This window comes from Carassius auratus, chromosome 41 (assembly GCF_003368295.1).
Source record: "Carassius auratus strain Wakin chromosome 41, ASM336829v1, whole genome shotgun sequence".
NCBI classification, from domain to species: Eukaryota; Metazoa; Chordata; class Actinopteri; order Cypriniformes; family Cyprinidae; genus Carassius; species Carassius auratus.
The window spans coordinates 15781262-15802418 of NC_039283.1; the positions used below are offsets into that span (position 1 = coordinate 15781262).

The 21157-nt window shown below is 38.3% G+C and overlaps 1 protein-coding gene and 1 pseudogene across 2 annotated transcripts; both read right to left on the reverse strand.

Annotated features, from left to right (window-relative positions):
• Positions 1-17: 17 nt before the first annotated feature.
• Positions 18-11756, reverse strand: LOC113060200 (retinoic acid receptor RXR-beta-B). Of its 2 annotated transcripts, none has more exons than XM_026229095.1 (11): positions 11668-11756; positions 10358-10558; positions 10110-10257; positions 6861-7040; positions 6045-6196; positions 2307-2436; positions 1846-1978; positions 1724-1765; positions 1486-1577; positions 844-949; positions 18-493 (listed from the first exon to the last, which is right to left on the reverse strand). In XM_026229095.1, exons 2-11 carry the CDS (start codon positions 10502-10504, stop codon positions 355-357), a joined length of 1269 nt encoding a protein of 422 aa, XP_026084880.1. In that variant the 5' UTR covers positions 10505-10558; positions 11668-11756; the 3' UTR covers positions 18-354. The 2 variants fall into 2 exon arrangements, with proteins under 2 accessions (XP_026084880.1, XP_026084879.1); XM_026229094.1 differs by having other exon boundaries at positions 19-493; positions 11563-11698.
• Positions 3982-4477, reverse strand: LOC113060201 (40S ribosomal protein S28-like; annotated as a pseudogene).
• Positions 11757-21157: the final 9401 nt, after the last annotated feature.

Consider the following 21157-nt stretch of genomic DNA (forward strand, 5'->3'; position numbering starts at 1 on the left):
GACATTTACTACTGACACACTACAGCAAAACATAAAAAATAATTCACTTTAAACCATTTTTTGTTGGTGAAAACACTAGTGGCCTAAGACTTTTGCACAGTACTGTACACATATAGCTTACTGTTCAAATGTAGCACCAACAATTTTTCATGGCAAGTTTTGGGTCTCTAGACTCTATGGTGCACTTAAGAGATAATCAAGAGAAAAAGACAAGAAATATCGGAACTAAAAAAAATACCCCCAGACCAGAGGCTGACCAATCGCTGTAATTCCCCTGGGAAGAAAAAGTGCAGTCACAGTTATCTCCAGGACCTAGGGTAGAAAACCCTGTTTCACAATCTTCCTCTGACGCGGCTAGTGGGGCGACTCCAGCATCTCCATTAGGAAAGTGTCAATGGGGGTGTCTCCAATCAGTTTAAAGAAGAAAAGGTGCTCCAGACACTTAAGGCCAATGGAACGCAATGCAGGAAGTCGGAGGAGAAGCTTGGCAAACCTGCGAGTAAGCAAGCCGATACGTTTATTGATTTTTTTCTGTGACGAAAACATGACTACTTAAGACTTTTATGAATGATTGTGAACTAGGCTTTAGAGTTACACATACAAAAGTGACAGTAAATCAGAAAAGAGATAATTTATATGTAGAAGATTTAAAGTCACAACACAAGAAAGATTCTGAGGGTCAGCGAAACAGTGGACAAAGAATTCATCTTGTCCATTAGCATAATTTATTTGCATGCACTACATAGATTTCTGCATCTGCTTTAACTGGATTGCGGGAGATGGGCAAATAAAACTGAAATACTATAGGCATTTAGGGAATGCATCTCTGTACAGAATACTCACCTCCCCTGCTGATCTGGGTATTTCTGTTTGCAATAGGCTTCCAGGGACGCGTACACTTTCTCTCGGAGAAGCTCCACCTCACTGCTGCTAGTCAGACCTTTGGCATCTAAGAAAAATTGGAAATATTTAGCACAAACATACACCATTCTTTGATATCAAAGGAGTGCATAACATATATGCTACCAAAATGCCAATGAAAGTGTTTACATACACAGTGAGTTTAAAGTAACGGGCACATTTTTGTCTGGTTTTTCCTAAATTGTTAAATGACCTGTACCTGATACTAAAACTGTTTAACCTTTTTTGTGCTTACAATGAATGTCAGTTGGAGTCAAAACAACATTGGACCCCACTCACTTTCATTGAATTGGCAAAAAAAAACATGTAAAAAAAAGTTATATTTATATAATAAACAAGTTATATTGCTTCTGTTTTACGCAGAGTAAAGCAAGACAAACATGTTTGGAACAGCATAAAGGTGAGTAAATTATACATTTTTCTTTTTTAGTTTGAACTATCCACTGAATAATTACAATCAATCAACAAAAATAATCAAAATCAAAGAAACAAGTCAAATGCAGAAAACCTATTACTCACTTTAGACTTCTAACAAATTTTTAGATAAACCTAAACAATGCTCACCTGGGTTAAACAGAACTATGGCACGCAGACAGCCAAGTTCAGTTTTGTCCATTTGCATATCACGCATCTTACAGACCAGCTCAGTCAGCACCCTGCAGAGGTGTAAAGAATAAGACTAATAACCATTCTGAATCTTCAAATGAGGTCTCAATCCCCCCCCCCCCACGAAAGTACTGGGCTTCTATACCAAATAACATCCACACAGGTATGAAGTAAACACAAATAAAGCAGGTATTACCTGTCAAATAAGGCTCCCACCTCTGCACTCTGTGCACTTTCCCTGTACAGAAATTACGAACATGTTAAGCCTCTAATGTACCTATATTATTAAAAAGTTGTAAACATAGAGTTCAGTGTGACCTGTCAAAAAAGGCCTCCACGCCCAAGTTGTGAGTGCTCTCTCTGGGCACATGTAAACCTGTGGCCAACAGAATCTCATCCTTCACGCTGATGGAGCGATGAGAGAAGGCAGCGATCAAGAGCTCATTCCATCCTGTTATGAAAATATAACAAACTTATAGTATAATGCTTTTCGTGTACATTAATCTTTTGGCCACTGAATCACATTGTTGTTTTAACTTCAATGTCTCGTGCCATAAGTGCTGCATTTTAAGACACTTCTCTGTTCTTTTCTATTCGTCTGTACTCCATCTAGCTGTTTTTTAAAAGGAAAAACATCCTATGTATACTTTGATATATACATATATTTTAGAAAAAAACATTTCGATTAGCAAGGCCACTAAAAAAGGCTGACAAGAGATTAAACCTTCAGTACACAGAGACGGCAGCAAAGTGAGTGTGAGAATGTCAGGTGCTCGTACCAGCCCTGAGCAGAATGACTTGGTCATCCAGGGGCAGCTCAGAGAAGTGAGGGATTCTCTTGGCCCACTCCACCAGAGTGAAGAGCTGTTTGTCTGCAGCCTGACAGATGTTAGTGACTGGATCATTGGGCTGGAGAACAGAGAAGTCACAGAGTCAGTGGAGGAGAGAGTTAAGGGCAAATGCCTCTGGCACTTCTGAACAACATAAAGAGAATTTGTGAACTGATAAAAGTCTGAGTGCTTTATTCTTTGTCAATCTGTCTGTGGGGATATTCAACTCCAAACACTGAGAATTCAAAAGATCCTAATCTCTACACCAGCTCTGGGAATACCAGCATTTAAAGAATTTTAAATAAGGGCTGTTTTTCACCCAACAGGAAGCTGACTTTGTCAGGCAACAGTAGGCAACAATCAATGCTTGGCATAACTTTGCAAAAGAACTGCGTACAACCTTTTAACCAACCTCTGCAACTTCTATTTCAAGGCAACTGCTAACTATGATCAGTTTTACATAAATGGCAAATTTTCTGATAACTTCCAAATATTAGTTTACTGAAAAAAACATCTATATCAGATTATACACAAGTCAATAACCTGATAAGGCAAGAGTAAAACATGTTCAAAATCAGGTTATACTCCGGTAGTGACATCAAAATATATTCCATTCTTTTATTCCATTCCATTTTAACAACCCCCGAGTATTCCAAATTGCTCTCGGGAAACAAGAAACTTGTATGAGCTTGTGCAGTTTCTGTGGATTCAGCATTTTGACTGTTCCACTTCGCCTGCATGAGATGAGATCTCAATTTTTGTTTTTTTTTGGGGGGGTCGACAAATAATTGCATTTCATGAAGAGAAATATTGAAATCTTAAGTTTTCAACATTGAATCATTAAATAAATTGAATCCATATGTGATTTTTATAGTTTTGCTAGGAAACTAAGCACAAATAGAGACTTATGGGACTGGTAGAGATGTACGGTAATAAACATTTAAATGAAAATGGCAGTTTTTGGAAACACTTAGCAAAAAAACTATTTTAAAAAAGTAGAAACACATTAATATCATTATAATACAATATTTTTGTTTACATTGTTAATTCAATAAAATATTTTATAACATTAAAAATATATATATTCTATACAGTCATGGCCAAAAGTTTTGGCAGTGAAATAAGTTTGGTACTTAAGCTGGTATTCATTCACATTGGCTAAGTTCACACTGCAGGCTGAAATGACCCCAATTCCTGTATCTGATCTTTTCACGACAGTCTGAACGACACAGATCCGATCTTTTCAAATGTGACCCAGGCCACTTGGGTATGTGGTCTGGAATCCGACACGTATCCGATCTTTTGAAATGCGACCTCCGTCTGAACGGCCAGGCCACATGTATCCGACCCGTACGTCATTGATACGCTACAAACGTCATAATTCTGCATTGAAGTAGGCGGGAACGAGAAGAGCCACTCACATCAGTATCTCACCATTCCTGGCTGTGACTCAGCACACACACATTTCTTTGTACTGACGTTGCTAACACTGCTCCACAAAACTCCATGGCGTCCCTTAAAACGAGAAGATTGTAATTGTGCTGGCTCCGTTGGGAAAATAACTTTAATATTGCAAAAAGAGCTACGCTGTTGACTACACTGTTGTTGACATCCATGTTTAACATTTTTTTTTTTTTTTTTTTTTTTATTCACAAAAGACACTTTATTTCAAACTGCGCACAAATTACATTGTTCTGCCAACTGTAGAGCTGATGTTGATGCTCTCCACGAGTACTGCTTTGACCACTGCAGGTCTTCACATGTGCACTAGCGAAGCCTCCTGGCCTCTCTTTCAAACTCCAGAAGTGTCAGGACATCTCGTTCTCTTACTGGGCCCTTCACTTCCCTTATGATGGATCGGTTGCTGTCATCCATGAACTCAACACGCACCTGGGTACACTGCCCCTGGGAGCCAGTTCTACCTAGCACTTTAGTAACTTTTAGCGAGTTTGATGGGCTGCACGCGGCTGTCATCCATGATTTCAGCTTAGTTCGGAAAGCTTCCATGTTTAACGTTAGCTACTTCCGCAAACAACGAGTGACGTTGTTCACCGTAGAGTACTCTTCTGCGCATGCGGGTCACTTCTGGGTCATTTCACGTTCACAAAGGAGATCACAAAAGGATTTTTTTTTAAAAATCGGAATTGAGCATTAAGCCCTGCAGTGTGAACGTAGCCATTGTTTCTAGATTATTGTGTGGAGTGATCAGATGCTTTTTTTTTTTTTTTTTAATGGCTAAAAACCTCATTGGCCAAAAAATTTACTTTTCACAAAAAATAAATAAATTGACTGACACAAAATGACAAGCTAGCATTAACTGATTAATGAATAAACACATATGAAAATATCATCAACACATATGAAATGACTACTTAGGTAAAATAACTATCATACTAATTAGATTGTAAGAGCAGACTGCTTGCTATAAAAGGAGGGAAGAAGCGCTTAAAATCATTGTGTTCTTGTAAGCAATGGTTACCTCTAAAGAGGCATGTGCAGCCATCATTGCTTTGCATCAAAATGGCCTCACATGCAAGGAAATGACTAAAAAAAAAAGATTACACCTGAAAAAAAACATTTACCGGATCACCAAGAACTTCAAGGAGAGAGGTTTGACTGCAGTGAAGAAGTCTTCAGGATGTCCTAGAGTGCAAGCGCCAGGACCGTCTCCCTCTGAGGAGTCAGCTACGGAATCATGCCACCAGCAGTGCAGAGCTTGCTCAGGAATGACAGCAGGTTGGTGTGAGAGCATCTGCACGCACAGTGAGGCCAAGACTTTTGGACAACTGCCTGGAGTCAAGAAGGGCAGCAAAACTTTTTGGGACTTCTGGAAAATGTATTGTTCAGAGAAGAAAAGGTGAACGCTACCATGAGTCCTGTGACATGAAGCAACAGTGAAGGACCCGGAAACCATCCATGCATGGGGTTGCTTTTCGACCAAAAGGGAGTGGGCTCTCTCATAATTCTGCCCCAAAACACTGCCATGAATAAAGAATGGAACGTCCTGCAAGAGCAACTTCTTCCAACGATCCATGAGCAATTTGGTGATGATCCGTGCATTCAGAGCACCAAACAATAGTGATAAAGAAGAGACTCGAAGATCATTATATTGAAATTTTGGATCCGTGGCCAGGCAACTCCCTGGATCTCAGTCCCATAGAGAACCTGTTCCCAGTCCTCCAAAGGTGAGTGGACAAGCAGAAGCCCATAAATTGTAATCAACTCTGAGAATTAATAAAGTAAGAACGGATCGCCATCAGTCAGGATTTGGCCCAGATGCTAATATCCAGCATGCCTGAGCGAATTGCAGAGGATATGAAGAACAAGGTTCAACACTGTAAATATTGACTCATACATTTTTTGCCCATAAAAGCCTTTAAAACTTATGATATGCTTATCATTATCAGTATACCACAGACACAAGTGGAAAAATAATCTACAAATACTGAAGCAGCAAATTATCATTACAGCAGCAGCAAAATTATCATTGAAGCAGCAAATTTATGTCACTGCCAAAACTATTGGCCATTACAGTATACCGGAACTGTACAGACCTAAAACCAATGCAAGATTATACTTTTTTCCCGGAATGTTTCCAGGTTGCTTATATATATATTTATATTATTTGTAGACTTTCTAAACAAGAAGTGCAATATGCAGACATGAGTGGCATGTAAATATACTTACTGAACCAGTGGCATCAGAGTGCAAGTCTGATCTGTGCTCTACAGCTGTCTCGGCCTCCAGGATCTTTTCCACAGGCATCTCCTCATTGGCTGAACTGCTGCATTCATAGTCTCCATCCCGTTCCTTATTCTTCTGACGCTCATCCTGAACAGCTGGGGGAAGATAAAAGAGGGTAAACTTATAAATGTCAAGAAATCAGCCCGGCCACCACTAACACTGTTTCTATTGGTCCATGATCTGGTCACTAAATTTGGGCATTAGTCCATATAACACAGCAATAATTCTCAGCTCTTCAGATAATAATTCACGAACCACTCAAATGATTCAGTGAGGCATTGAATGCAAATATTCAAGAACCATTAATGGAACCAAATGCCAAAATCATCAATATCATAAGAGGTTCTCAGTTCCCAACCCTAGTTTTTGTCCAGCTGGTTGTTTTCCACCAACATAAAACACGCTATCATTCAGCTGTCATGAGCTGGAGACTAATAGGCTATTTGTTCCTACATTGTTTAACTAAACCCAATCAATCCACCTGTCATAGCAGCTCAATATAATCATTGTGCACCTCCTAACACATGCTTTGACTGACACCATCTTCTCATATGAAAACAATGCAGAATTTCCGTGACATAATGCTGATCTACCATTAAACCCATTCAAACACCAGCTGGATTACATAATGCTATTACAGTGTCTTTCACCTGACACCATTCTCCACCTACAGAACCTGTATTTTACTGACCATACAGCTTGTGTTTTACTTCATCCTATAGATGGTATATCTTTAGTGGAAGGATGACAGGTACCCACCCTCTCTTTTCATTCCCGTGGCCAGGCACTTCTGATAGCGGCAGTACTGGCAGCGATTGCGCTGACGTTTATCCACCAGACACTCCTTGTTGTCCCTGCAGGTATAGCTCAGGTCCTTCCTGACTGTGCGCTTGAAGAAACCCTTACAGCCTTCACAGCTGTGCACGCCATAATGCTTCCCTGCAATCAGAAATTATGTTCACATTACCTTTGAGCTGCAAAGAAATGTCATTTTTCAAAACATTCATTGTAAACAACATCCCCTGTATAATGATGCTACTGGGGTCAATGACACAAGACTGCTCACAATAATAATATTATTAATTCATAATAAAGGCAAATCTTGTTTAAAAAATTATACAATCTTCACATTCTTAGAAATGTATTAATTAATTTAGTTTTGGATAGTTATGAAAAACTTTCATATCATTTTCAAGTTTCAACTTAATTACTAAAAATGTCATGTGGTGTAAGTAAAAACTATTGACTTGTTCAGTGTCGTGTCATAGCTGTGTGGGTGAGGTCGGCGTGGGGGAAAACAGTCCTTTCCCTTCATTGGAAAAGTATGGTTTAGACTCAGAATGGCCTACATAAAATAATTTCTGCCACTCGACAGCGCAACATATGAATAAAAACTGAGCCGTATTGGGTCAGACTGTCCGTACAGTATCTGTGCCTGAACAAACGACCCAATGAAATGGAAAAAAGTGTCGTTTCCAGACATTTTCTGTTGCCTAATGGAGCAAGAGGCCGCTTTACTACAAGCCTATATAAGAACGAGACGGCTTATGAAAAGTAAACATTTGACGTTTTGGTTTGCTTAATTTTAATAAAGTGTTAAAATCTTGAATAAAAGCCCGTCGTACTTTATTATTAATATATAAAAAATATAGTAAAATTTACAAAACAGGTCCAATGAAGTGCCTTGAAATATGCAGCGCCATTCTTTGTTGTGTGTGCTTTCAGCACTGCACCAAGCAAAAATCTTTCGAAATCATAAAAAGTAAAGATTAAGCACATTAATTTGAATGGTTTGTTTTCATCCACGGCATAAACGGATATGACGTTTTCCACCATTCCCACCAATGCCGAACAAGTCAATAATTTCCTTACACTTGAATGTCTGTGAGGGTAACGATCTTAATCATTATTTTCTAAATGATAAAAAAAAAAAAAAAAACATTAATTTATCAAACTATGTGTATATGTGAGTTTGGTGATAATACTTGGAAACATAATGAGTTTTTCAGTAAATGGACAGATCCAGACAATAAAGTGCTAGGTCCATAGAAAGTAGTGAGGCAAATTTAAACCAATACAGCAAATAAAATGAACATTCGGTTTTGGCTGTAATAACTTTAAGTGACGTTTAATTAGTTATTCTCTGGTGGCACTTTCTGTGTAAGCATCTACGTTGTGCGCAACTTGGATAAGTTACAACAGGTAAATAAGTGAGCTGTGTGGATGCTAGGGCTTGGTTGATAATATGGTTTTCTCAATTATATTCAACCTTTTTACAATGAAGTCCATGATATTCAAACAATAAATCAATTAGAGCTGAAGATCTTTGCCCGAACCAGAATGGATCCGAGGGGTTCGGGCTTAATTTATATCATCTTACGCGGGTCAGGCTCGGGTCGGGCTCAGGTTGGCGCTCCGGTTTGCGAGGTAAACAAACGGTCATGTAATGTGTTTCGATTAGCGCGAGAAAGATGAGAAAATGGCTTGCCTCTGGCGATTACGTTTTGGTTGCACCAGCAACTAAAGCAAAGTCTGAGGTGTGGAGAAGTTTTGACCATGTTTATAATGAGAATAACGCGTGTATAATGACGCACCATCAGTGAACGCAGTAACGCGCTGAAGACATCTACAGTGGATTCAATCATTTTCCTCCACAAAAACATGTAGGCTTAGCCTAATCGCTGTGAGTAAAGTTTTTTCAAATGATAACTGAATATTCATTGAGTCTTAAATGCATAATGTGGACAAAGTATTTACGCTAATGTTGGCATTCTTTTATTAAATGTCAGCTGCTAGTGTCGAAGCAAATCCGGCGGAGCCTTTATCTTAATTTCGTTATTGCCAAATACCAATTTTAACTTAAAATTTATCTTAATTTAATTTGTTTAAAAAAAACTCATTTTTATTGGTGCGTTGGTCTATTTATAGGCTAAATGAGCCTATGCTTTTTTAGAGTTGTGAGATGTTACGATGTTACAGAGGACTTATTTTATTTCTTTATTCCAACTTCCAAGTGGCCTAGTCTACGTTAGTTATGAATAAATTATGTTAAAACATGTATAAATGACTCATTCTTGACAAAAGGAAAAAGAGGCTGTGTGTGTGCGCACATTTGAATAATGTTGGGCCGTAAACGAGTTCGGGCTTTTAAAAAGCTTTCAATCAAAATGTACTTGTAGGGTTTGGGCCGAAACCTCTCGGGCTCGGGATCTGTCAGGCCTAACTTTTAAGGCCCGATTACAGCTCTAAAATCAATACCATTTTGATGCTCTTTACGTGGCAGATGGTGTGAGAGATCATTGTAGCTGCCTCAGTTCAAGTGCAAGGGTGAACTGTTGAGCTCTTGCTCTTTAACACTAGTTATAGCATTAAATAAACATGAATGAACATCAGAAGGTATGTTGAAAGAAACATCACACCTTTACTGAGTCTCATGTAAACACAAAATCAGTGTTTCAGCTGCAGATAGATGCCAATAAACCAGCTTCTAAACAATGTCATGTAACACTGCATTTACCTCAGGAAAGCAATAACACTAGAGAGGAGCACTTGATAAATAAATGCACTATATTAGAAATGCATTATAGTTACTTAATCTGCTAGTGATGTCTTTATTATTTAATGCATGTTTGGATTCAGATAAATCTGTCATGATAGTTTTTATAACGGGCATTGACTGTTATGATTTTTTTTTTCCCCCATCAAGAGCCCTAGTGGACAAACTTCTTTGTGACCAAAAATTATTGTAATAATGCAATATAAAAAATTCTCCAGCTAAAATACTGAAATGTTCTATGTTGTCAAAGAACTTTACTATGACCTGTTTATCTCCTGAGTACATGATCCCCTGAATAGCATCCAGTGTTCTGAAGATCTTTAAACTCAAATTACATTTAAAAACTGAAACAGTTTTGTTTTTGCCACTAATTGAAAACTTTCATTTTGTTTTCGGGAAAATCGTATCACTAATAAAAAGGCAATAAGGATGCTCAATATTCTAGTACACACCCGATGAACGGTCTCCACAAATGGCACACATGCGTTTCTGGGACAGCATTGGCCCTGAGCCACTGACAGTCTTCAAGCCAAATGGGGGTTTCACATCATCAGAGCTGCTGACAGCATGTAACCCAGACACAGACATGGAGGAGTTCATCTGCATGGGATAAACAGAAGAGAAGTCATAATAGAAAAACAAAGCCATCAGGCACACAGTAAAGAAGTAAAAGACCACAAGAACATATCATGTCGCTCACTTGAGAGATGCTGATGGGTCCATAGCCAACAGATGGTGTGCCGGGAATGCCAGGAGAGCCGATGGACGAGCTGACGGCTGACAGTGGCGAATCTACGGAGCTGACAGGGCTACTGACGGCAGAAGTGGAGGGCGTTATGGAGTTCATAGATACGCACTGGACTGGCCAATAGAGAGGAGACTGTTGATCATTGATAATTCACTGAAATATAGATTAAAAGAGAGATATGGACACAAAGTGGGATTCAGACACTATATACTGATTGTGATGAAAGATTTCTGTAATATTCTTGGATATATCATTAAAGTCCCAAGATGATAATTTCAGTGAAAAATGGAAAATAAGGCGAAGCAGGCTCAAAACTCACAATATTCACATTTTTAAATGTGTTTAATCTTGAGTATCTCAGAAAATATGTTAAAATGTTCCAATGTGTACATTAGGAAAGAAAATGGGGCGTTTTGCCTGCTGTTTACTGCTCTGCTAATTCTGCTGCAGATTAGGCCGATGTTTAAGGGTGTGTATCAAAAACTCAACTATTGGCTACCTAGACAGCATATTGGGGACTCGCGTGAGAGTGTTTAAACGTTTTAATGTCAGTCTATTGTGACCTACAATGAAGTCTAGATGGGTACCAATATCTTACTATGTTCGAAACTTCGAACATGCCTATATCGCCCAAAATGCTGCCTAAGTAGGCAGCTTACTAGGTTTTCGGACGCAGTCCAAATCTGTTCCTTATAATCACCCCACCATCAGCGCTAATGTCTGCCAACTCCGTATGAAATTGATAATGAGATGAAAAAAAATCGTGCTAAAAGCGCATCTTAACATGATAACGAACGTTATTTTGATGCTCCGTGCAGCGTTTGGATTATTTATTATTTAGAACGCAGCGTGGAGCCCAGCTAATATGCTAACGACGGCTAACGGACTGTTTATGATTAAAAGAAAACCATTTGATCCACTCTTTCACATTTAATACCCCGTTTAAAGCACACAAATGACTCCATGTACGTATAATTATTATTTTGTGCGGCATACAAACACTTGTACGCTAAAACACAAATGGAAAAACGCAACAATACGGACAGCCGTGTTAGCTTAGCTTAGCCTAGCCAGACTCGTCCAAGTGTTTGTTTGTTTTTTCGTCATTTTTAAACAAGTTTGAAGAGTTTATATGAGCATATCGACTCCGGTCTCACCCATCAAACGTCGAATCCTCCACAGCAACAATTCTTGTCCTTTAAACCATCGTTTAATCTATATTTTACCGTTTACGCCATAAATGTTTGCATCCAGACAAATACCTTGTTAGTCAAGCCTCCTAGTGGATACTCCGAGTCTGTTCCATAAGAAATATATGCAAGCAAATAAATAAATAAGCAAACAATTAAATAAATATATACACGCAGAAAAGCACTACGTGTTCTTTTGGTTATTAAAATGTGTTATTTAGTTTGAAAGCATTGGAATAGCCACATCAGTATTATTTAAGAATAAACAAATAAGATTGGCTATTATTCAATGAATGTATCATAGAGAACTGAAGATATAGGCTACTGTACATTCCAAATCAGAATCAATCACAAAAAGTATGACAAGTTAGCCCTCTATGGTATAAATCTAAATGTTTTCTAATGATATATATATATATATATATATATATATATATATATATATATATATATATATATATATATATATATATATATATCTTCAGGTCTCTATGGTGCATTAATAATAATTTATATATACAAACATTTTATGAAATACACATTTTCTGTAGCTGGCACTACTGTTCAGCACTGGCAGGCAGTATAATTACCTTTATGCATGTGTTGTGTATGCAGTGCCAAAGAATATAAATTTTTGTGTAAATCATGCATTTGGGTCATTTCCTGTGACTATTGGCTTTAGCAGAGATGCTCTAATGATAACTGCACAAGTCAGAATTTATTTGACTTTCACTTGTTGTTATCATAATTGATGGTGACCATACTGTAAGTCCATGTTCCCCAGACATGTCCTACTTTTGTCCCTAAAAAAATGTGTCTGGCTGGGATTCCTTAATTGCCCAAAATGTTGGGGATTGATCTTTTTTCTTAATCCCGCTCCCACTGAATTTCTGATCATTGCCGCAATGCGCAACATGTTTTACGCAATCTGTAAAGGGAGCAGATATTTGTCAATGAGCTCAGGATCGGTTCAACAGCCAAAAACTCAAGCATGGTCTTGTCAGTCATCTCTCCTTATTGTTGACATGTGATCAGTCAAATCTGACTCCTGCAGCGTTTGTTGGATACAGGGTTGACAAGTCCATGTTTTTTCCACAGAATTGGGCTAGTTTTAAACTGTTGCCATGGGTTTATTTTCCCAAGTTGGTTAAAGGTTTGAATGATTGCATGAAATGCTTGTATTGAAACATTTTGCATACCTAAAGCTTTCATTGACTTTTACATTAACCGTTCCCTCCTGGTGGAATGACCTGCTCAACTCAATCCAACCAGCTGAGTCCTTAATATTTTGAAGAAATGGCTTAATTTGACCCTTTAACATTTGCACTCTCTGTTCTATTTTTATTCTAACTACTTGTTTTATTTATAAAGAAAGAAGAGCCTCTTAATCTCTATTCTTTCTACTTATTTTCTGTTTATTTATTATAAATAATGACCTTCTTACACTCACATTTCTCTCACCAGCCTCTGTTTATCCGAGAGCTTTAAATGGAGAGGGTGAGCATACCTTGGGGTCCACATCAATGAGTACTTCACCTGGACACTCAACACCACCCAGCTGGTAAAAGCACAACAGTGGCTGTACTTCCTGAGGAGGCTAAGAAAGTTTGGCACGTCACCTAAGATTCTCAACAACTTCTACAGCTGTATAATTGAGAGAATCTTGACCAACATTTTATGATTTTGATCTGGTAAAAAGGACGACACCAAATTATTTTTGCTTTCAGTTGAAAAGTGACTGAAGCTTGTCAAAAGCTATTTTCCACATGCATGTTTTCAAGTGTTTGTAGTGCTTAGCATACCATGAATAACAGTCAGTGTGCTGATCATTTTCTTTATAAATAAATCCAGTATTATTAGTATTATTTTTATTATTATTATTATTATTATTATTATTATTATTATTATTATTATTATTATTTTGCCTTTTCTCAGGGCTTTTGTTCTTCACTTCAAGCCAAAAATCTCAATATTAACACTTCATAAATATCAAAAAGAACTGGACTGAGGCTCAGAGATTCTTTCGTGAAATGTACATTGACAAATGCAACTGTGAATAATGAAGATGAGATGAACAGCTTGTTAAAAGCCAAAGCTGATGATTCATTTGGTGCATATATTGGACTTTATAGAGGTGAAGTGTTCAGATGGCACCGGACCCTGCCATACAGTTTCTACAATGAAAGGACACCTGAAAACTGGAAAAATAACCAACCAGATACAAATACTAATGAGAGCTGTGCCTCAGTGGACAAAAATGCCCAGTGGTTCAATGATAGCTGTGACATACAAAGGGAATTTGTATGCATTAAATGGTAAGATTTTATATTGTACAATTGACTGTTCATTTTATTTATCACTATACATAGTTTTACAGCATTACATTCCCACTGTTTTTATTTATTATAACATATATAATAGTGATCCAGTTTCATAAACTTATTTTCATAAACATATTAGCGGCAATCAATTATCTTTTGCTTGTCATTTGTCTGTAGCAACAGCAATCCTAATTGAGGCGAAAAAAATCCTGCAGCGAGGCCCAAGAATATTGTACAACTCTTCACACACATTCTGTAAGGAAGGGTCAGAGTTGGGAAGATCCATTTTCAGCTTTAGTAAAGTTAACAAAATCAAACAGGCAATAATCAGTCAGCGGCGTCATGACAACAGAGACAATCCAGAGGAGCAAACTGTAACAGAGCAAGGGTCAAGGCAGGCGCCAGACAGGGAATAGTGAGTAGAATCCAACAGTGTGGTCACAAGGGCAGGCAGCAGAGAATCACATGATAACAAACAGTCCAGGGTCATACACAAGAGATCAAACTAACAGGAAGAAATGCTTAGAGATGTTGCCAGGGCAATACAAGACTTTGCAAGACTAGTGGGGCAGCCTAATGTTAGAGATTTGGACCTGTAACCCGAAGGTCACCGGTTCGATTCTCGGGTGGCCTACGTGGCCATGATGGGATAGGACGAGCGCTCAGGAAGTTTGGCTGAGATGTGACGAGGCTCTGGAAGTTCTGCAGGGATGTGAAGAGGCTCTGGTAGTTCAGCAGACGTGAATAAGCTCTGGTAGTTCAGCAGACGTGAATAGGCTCTGGTAGTTCAGCAGAGACGTGAAGAGGCTCTGGTAGTTCAGCAGAGACGTGAAGAGGCTCTGGTAGTTCAGCAGAGACGTGAAGAGGCTCTGGTAGTTCAGCAGAGACGTGAAGAGGCTCTGGTAGTTCAGCAGAGACGTGAAGAGGTTCTGGTATTTCAGTAGAGATGTGAAGAGGCTCTGGTAGATCTGTGGTTATTTGACTGGGTTCAGGAAGATCAACTGTGGCTTGACTTCATTCAAGAAGATCAACGTTGACTTGACTTGACTCAGGAAGATCAACGGTGACTTGACTTGAGTCTTAATGGTGAATTGACCTGACTCTGGTGGGTCACCGGGGACCTGACTCGACTCTGGAGGGGCCACAGGGACCTGACTCGATGCTGGAGGGGCCAAGGGGACCTGACTTGACTCTGGAAGGGCCATGGGGACCTTACTCGACTCTGGAGGGGCCACGGGGACCTGACTCAACTCTGGGAAATCAGCGGAGACCTGGTCAGTGGGGACCTGACTTGACTCTGGACGGTCACCTGTGGCGGCCACCTTGTGCTGTGGCGCTGGGCTTGCAGCCACCTTGTGCAGTGGCGCTGGGCTGGCGGCCATCTTGTGCAGTGGCGCTGGGCTGGCGGCCATCTTGTGCAGTGGCGCTGGGCTGGCGGCCATCTTGTGCAGTGGCACTGGGCTGGCGGCCATCTTGTGCAGTGGTGCTGGGCTGGTGGCCATCGTGTCTGGAGAGACGGGTGTGGTCTGTGTATCCCATTGACTATGATGGTGAAGGTAACTGGTGAACCCCCAATAGACCAGGACCTCCAGCTCAGACATCAAGAATAGATCCTTCAGGGCCTCATCATTATACCCCAGCCCCACTGCTATTGTCCAAAAGACTTAAGCCAAACCACCCACCTCACTCCCCTGTTGACAGAGGGTGGTTAGGTTCGACAGTCTCCCCATCCGCTCCTCTATGGTGGTTGGGAAACGGACACGAAATCCCACACTGCTGGATCTGGGCAGGATGGAGTCCTTCTGTAACGAATGCACACAAGAAACGAGAGATCCAATTGCAGTGTTTTAATGGGGTAATCCAAAATCAAATCCAAAACAATGAAAGCAGTCCAAAAAACAAGAAACATGAAAAACACAAGGGAACACGAGAAAGCCGGTTGACGGAAAAGAAGGACTCCATGAAACAGATAGAAACAGACCAGTTTATATAGACAAGTGAAAACGATGAAAGTGGAGACAGCTTAGTGCAATTAACAGTGATGACAGGGTATCTGCTTGTTAACGAAAACATTTTATTCTAGCTTCATGCATTCTTAAAAAAAAAAAAAAAAATACACACTTTAATGTGGGAAAGTTTCATAAAAAAATAACAATAAAAAAAAATACAACTGAAAAAAGATTATGATTTGGATTCAAAATGATAATCAAAATGTAGATCAACACCCCAAAGCTTGCTGGTAATTACCTTTTCATTGGTCAACATTTTATTTCATAACATTACAGCTTTTCATGTCAGATAATCATGTAAGATTGCACGTGTTAGTATCCGTTGATTCTTTTAATCCTCTTCACCTGAGTTGTTTTTTTTTATTTATTATTTTATTTTATTTTTTTTTGTGGAAATTCTGTGCAGAAGATGTGTACTAGTGCCCTCTTCCATATAATAATGAAAACACAGATTATAGGAGTATAGCTCAAATATATTTAGACTTTTTGTATATATAAGTCAAGTATACTTAAATGTCATTTATGAGTAAGGCCATTTCTGAGAAATACATAAAAAGTAAACTAAAAGCATACTATTTTTACACACTTTTAGCACACTTGAAAAAACTTATTTTGGGTAAGGGGAGTTTGAATGAGAGATGCCATTTACATCTGTATTATTTCTGCTATAAAGGTTATTTCATACAATTATTTATATTAAAATGTTATGTAGGCAATAACTCAGTTTTAGATTTTACTAATTTACTGAGGTGGCATCGTTCTTAACTTACAAAAATGATGATAATTTGGAATGCAATTTAAAAATGTAAAATTAACGATCGCTTGAGGGCAATTAAAAGTAATAAATACATAAACTTACGAAGGTGTTAATGTCTGTTTAGTATTTTGAAATAAATCAACATTTTGATGTCATATCTAATTGACCAGCACCTGTACATATAAAACTACTTTAATGTTCATTTTAAAACTTGTTTCATCATATTTCAATGTATGCTATAATTGTATCAAGTAAGTAACCTTTACCTACTGTAGGAAAATAGCTGTGCTGTTTTAATGTTGCAAAAGGCCTATGAAACTGTGTTCAAGTCAGCTGCAGCTCCACAATAGACTAGTGTTATAATTCAGCTCATAAGATTAGTTTTGATTCATCCATAATGGTGTTTATATTTATTTATCTAAATAAAGCTGTGACCTATTGCAGAAAGCACCATGTGGACCTGGTCTCTATTCACAGTGAGGAAAAGGCCAGTGAGAAAAGCCATCCATGCCTCCACTTCTCATGTATGGCTGGGTCTTCGTTACACCTGCACCTTCAACTTCTGGTTCTGGATAAAGGACAGAGAAGCAGGCTGCTACCAGAACTGGGCACCTGGCTGTGGGCCAAATGGTTATGAGGATTGTGATCTGTCAGGAGCTATAGAGTCCACTGAGGGGCACTGTTGGGTCGCGAGGCCAGAGAATGAAAGGCTCAGTTACATCTGCCAGTAAGGTACAGATGTGTTCTAGCCACAAAAGTGGAGAGAGTGAATGACTGATATCAGGTATCAGGTACTGAATGTGATGTAAATGACACCTGCCATCAATTAGTAGGGAAGTAACAGTATAAGACACTTTACAGTAATAAAACTTGGTAGTAGTGACATATAAATTGGTTTTCATAAAATTTTTATTGTTCATTTAATTTTTCTAGTTCATCCAGTCAGAGACCTATACGACTATTTACTTAATATAATTAACCAATATAAATAAAATATCTTAAATCTTCAATATAAAACCTTAAAAACAAAGTTCCGTATCATAGTCATAGTAAATCTCTCTTGAGGTTGTGTCGTCATGCAAATCGCCTAAATACTGTTGGTAAAAGATAATGTATTTTTGGACCAATTTTTATTATGAAAAGTGCTTTACCAATACATTCATATTATTAATAATTGTTTTGAATTTATAAAATCTATTAGAAATATGAGCTTCTAGACCTAGACTGCAGGTGATTACTCTATTTTTAAAAATGTCTGATTATATTTGAATTTGCCTTGGCCATAAATAGTTGCAAAAGAGCAATTTTGTGGAGCTTCCAGACAGTTATTGTTGAAAGAGGGAGACAGAAATAAAAAGTTTTTTTTATTATTATTATTGGTAATGTGGCTTAATCATTATCTTAACATCTTGTTCAGCTCATCCCTCTGTCCATGCCTAAGTTTTGCACCAATTCCTTTTTTTCCAGTACTCGCCCGATACTGATGCGTTTATTTTTGGTACTTGCCGATACCGATATTTTTATTGCATTTGTAATATTGGCTACAGAAACCAAAAGAGTATGTATAATGCTAGCTGGTTAACTTAATTTATTAAATAGATACAGTCAAACCCAAATTTATTTAGACCCCTTCAATGTTTCACATTATCACAGTTTATTTTTAGAAGATGGTAATTTAATATGACAATAACTCATAGTTAAACTGTGTCAGATCAATTGATCTTGATAATGTTAGATAACTTTGATAGAAAAGCATGTAATGGATTACAATCAACCAAAAATTACTCAGCCAGCTGTTGACAGTATGACAGTATTTACACAACTAACAATACTAAGTCGGGCAAACCTTAGCCTTAATAACTGCCTGTAGTCTCCTGGCCATGCTGTCATCCAGGTTCATGCAAACCTGAACTTCAGTTTTTTTTTTCATGGTCTGAATAACTTTTGGTCCCAAATTTTGTATCCGTTTTATTCGTAGTCCACTCTTTGAAGAATTTTGGGGTATAATTTTTCACAGTTTACTTTATTTTGCTATCCTCATTTACAAATATTAACTATAGTGTCCTGCATCCACTAGTAAAAAAAATAAAACTTGACAAGCTCGCGCATCTCCGCCGCTGCGCGCTCAATTTCGTGCATGTCAATAGGCATTAATACTGAATGTTTAACATATTGATTGCATAGATAAGATATCCTGCATAGAAAACCTTAATCTCTAATTACTCCATTCTTCTGTCTGTTGTTCTGTTGTCTGTGTTTCAATGTCTGAATATGACACTTATCACATGCTGTGTGGTATCGGCATTTGGTATCGGGGCATTTTAACGAGTACGAGTAGGCCTACGAGTGCGAGTGCAAAGGAAAACAAAACCAGAGAAAATAGATTAATATCAATGAGAGAAAGGAAAACAGAAACAAAATGAAGGAAAGATTCGAAATTAATAAACATAAAGAACAAAAAGTAAAAAAAAAAAGTCCTGACACTCAGACCAACAGCTTATCAGAAAAGAGACACTTTAGACAAGATTTAGTCTATTGGTAACACTTTACAATAAGGTTCCATTAGTTAACTTTGGTTAATGCATTAACTAACAAAAAGCAATACATTTTTTTTCAAGTCAAGTCAAGTCACTTTTATTGTCACATCACCACAGCACATGTGCCTTGGTGAGTGAAATTCTTTTGAGCTTGCTCCAGAAATTGAAACAATGTATAACATACAGACGTCAACAGGTGAAAATGTGCAATATGCACATAGATATAGTCAGTACACACAGTGTACTATTAGACATACTTACAGTTAACACTACACATTATACGCAATATGTACATAGATAAAGTTAGCACTGCACATTATACACTATACACAGAATGTACACATTCTACATTATGTAAACATATATGCATAAAAATATGCTTAGGTGCAACAGAGTGTACGTGAACTGGATACAGAAATGTCATGGATGTGCATTGGATGGTATCCAGCGGTAACGGGTAGGTTATTGTATTAATGCAGTGTGTATGTATAGTCCAGTGTTGAACTGCAGTGTGTCGCATGTAGGGTGCTGTAAGGTGTATTAGTACTGAATGTTCAATAGTCTGATAGCCTGAGGGAAAAAGCTATCCCTCAGTTGGCTAGTGCGGCATCGGATGCTATTGAGACATCTTCCTGAGGGCAGCAGAGAGAGCAGTCTGTGGGACGGGTGGCTGGAGTCACTGATGATCCTCCAGGCTTTCCTTATAAACCTCCTGGTGTAGATGTCCTGGAGAGAGGGAAGCTCACCTCCAACAATGTGGCTGGCAGTTCGCACGACCCTTTTCAGAGCTTTATGGTTGCCAGCGGTGCTGTTTCCAAACCAGACAGTGATGCAGCCTGTCAGGATGCTCTAGTGCAGGTGTAATGTTCACCCGTTCATAACATCTCTGTTTATAACACAACTGTTCATTCATAGTTCTTAGGTCCATTAAATAATATTAACAGATTTTAGTCATGTATTAGTAAATTATGACATTAACATTTACTAATAACAATTCTTTAGAATTATTTTTCATTTTTGGTCCGTGTGTGAACTAATATAGTCAACTAATGTTAATAAATGGAACCATATTGTAAAGGGTTGCCGATTTATTTAAGATTAAATAATGGCAAATTATTAGAAGGAAGCAAAATTGTTAAGCAGAAGAGATTATTATATGTAATTAAAATCAATTATGATGATACACTATATTGACAACCCTTACTATTACACAAACAGTGACTTTAATGACACTGCATCTGTTTCACAACAGAGCAGAGTACAGTGGGCTGGGCAATGGGCTTCTTATAGAGCCATTCACTGTCATAGACTGTGGCCTGTCAGCATTCTTAAACTGATATGGATAATGAAGAGACTTGTCACCATAGTCAGCTAAAATGGTTTTGAGAAAATACCCCTGAACTGTGAATCTGAAGTGACAGCTGTGACACTGTCTCAAGTTTTCTCTTGAGAAAGCAATCTTGTTCCAATTAAGTATGGAATATAGTTACTGTACTGTGTTCTCAGATGCACCTATTGTCAGTAGCTACTTTTACTTAGACAGCCTTTTCATTTGGAATTAAATTATTCAAACTGAAAAAAAAAAAAAACAGCTGAGCTTTTACATGCTGAAATGCTACAGTGCTTGGGGCTGATGTGTGCACTGATTGGATACATTGGTGTCAGGATCCTGCCCTGACAGCCCTGTCCATCTTGTCTCTGTTCCATGTTTCTCTGTTTGTTTTGTGTCTAAGCACATGGTTCTGTCTTTGTTTGTGTCTGCCACGTGCTCCCCTTGTCCCACCTCCTTGTTACCCCTGGTCACGCCCCCTTGTTTAGCCCTTGTCTGCTTGATTGTTTTCACCTGATCCTCATGTGTACTTTCCTATATATTGGGGTTTCTTTCCTTGTGTCTCTGCTGGTTCGTTTTGGTGTTTACCCATCTCTTAGCCTAGAATT

What these genes read in the sequence shown, in the direction of transcription:
- LOC113060200 (XM_026229095.1), bottom strand. Translation starts at nt 10,504, where the DNA reads ATGAACTCCATAACGCCCTCCACTTCTGCCGTCAGTAGCCCTGTCAGC. An exon ending in CACGGGAATGAAAAGAGAGG is followed by an intron (nt 6,197 to 6,860) that starts GTGGGTACCTGT and finishes ATCTTCCCCCAG; the next exon opens with CTGTTCAGGATGAGCGTCAG. An exon ending in ACTCTGATGCCACTGGTTCA is followed by an intron (nt 2,437 to 6,044) that starts GTAAGTATATTT and finishes TCTGTTCTCCAG; the next exon opens with CCCAATGATCCAGTCACTAA.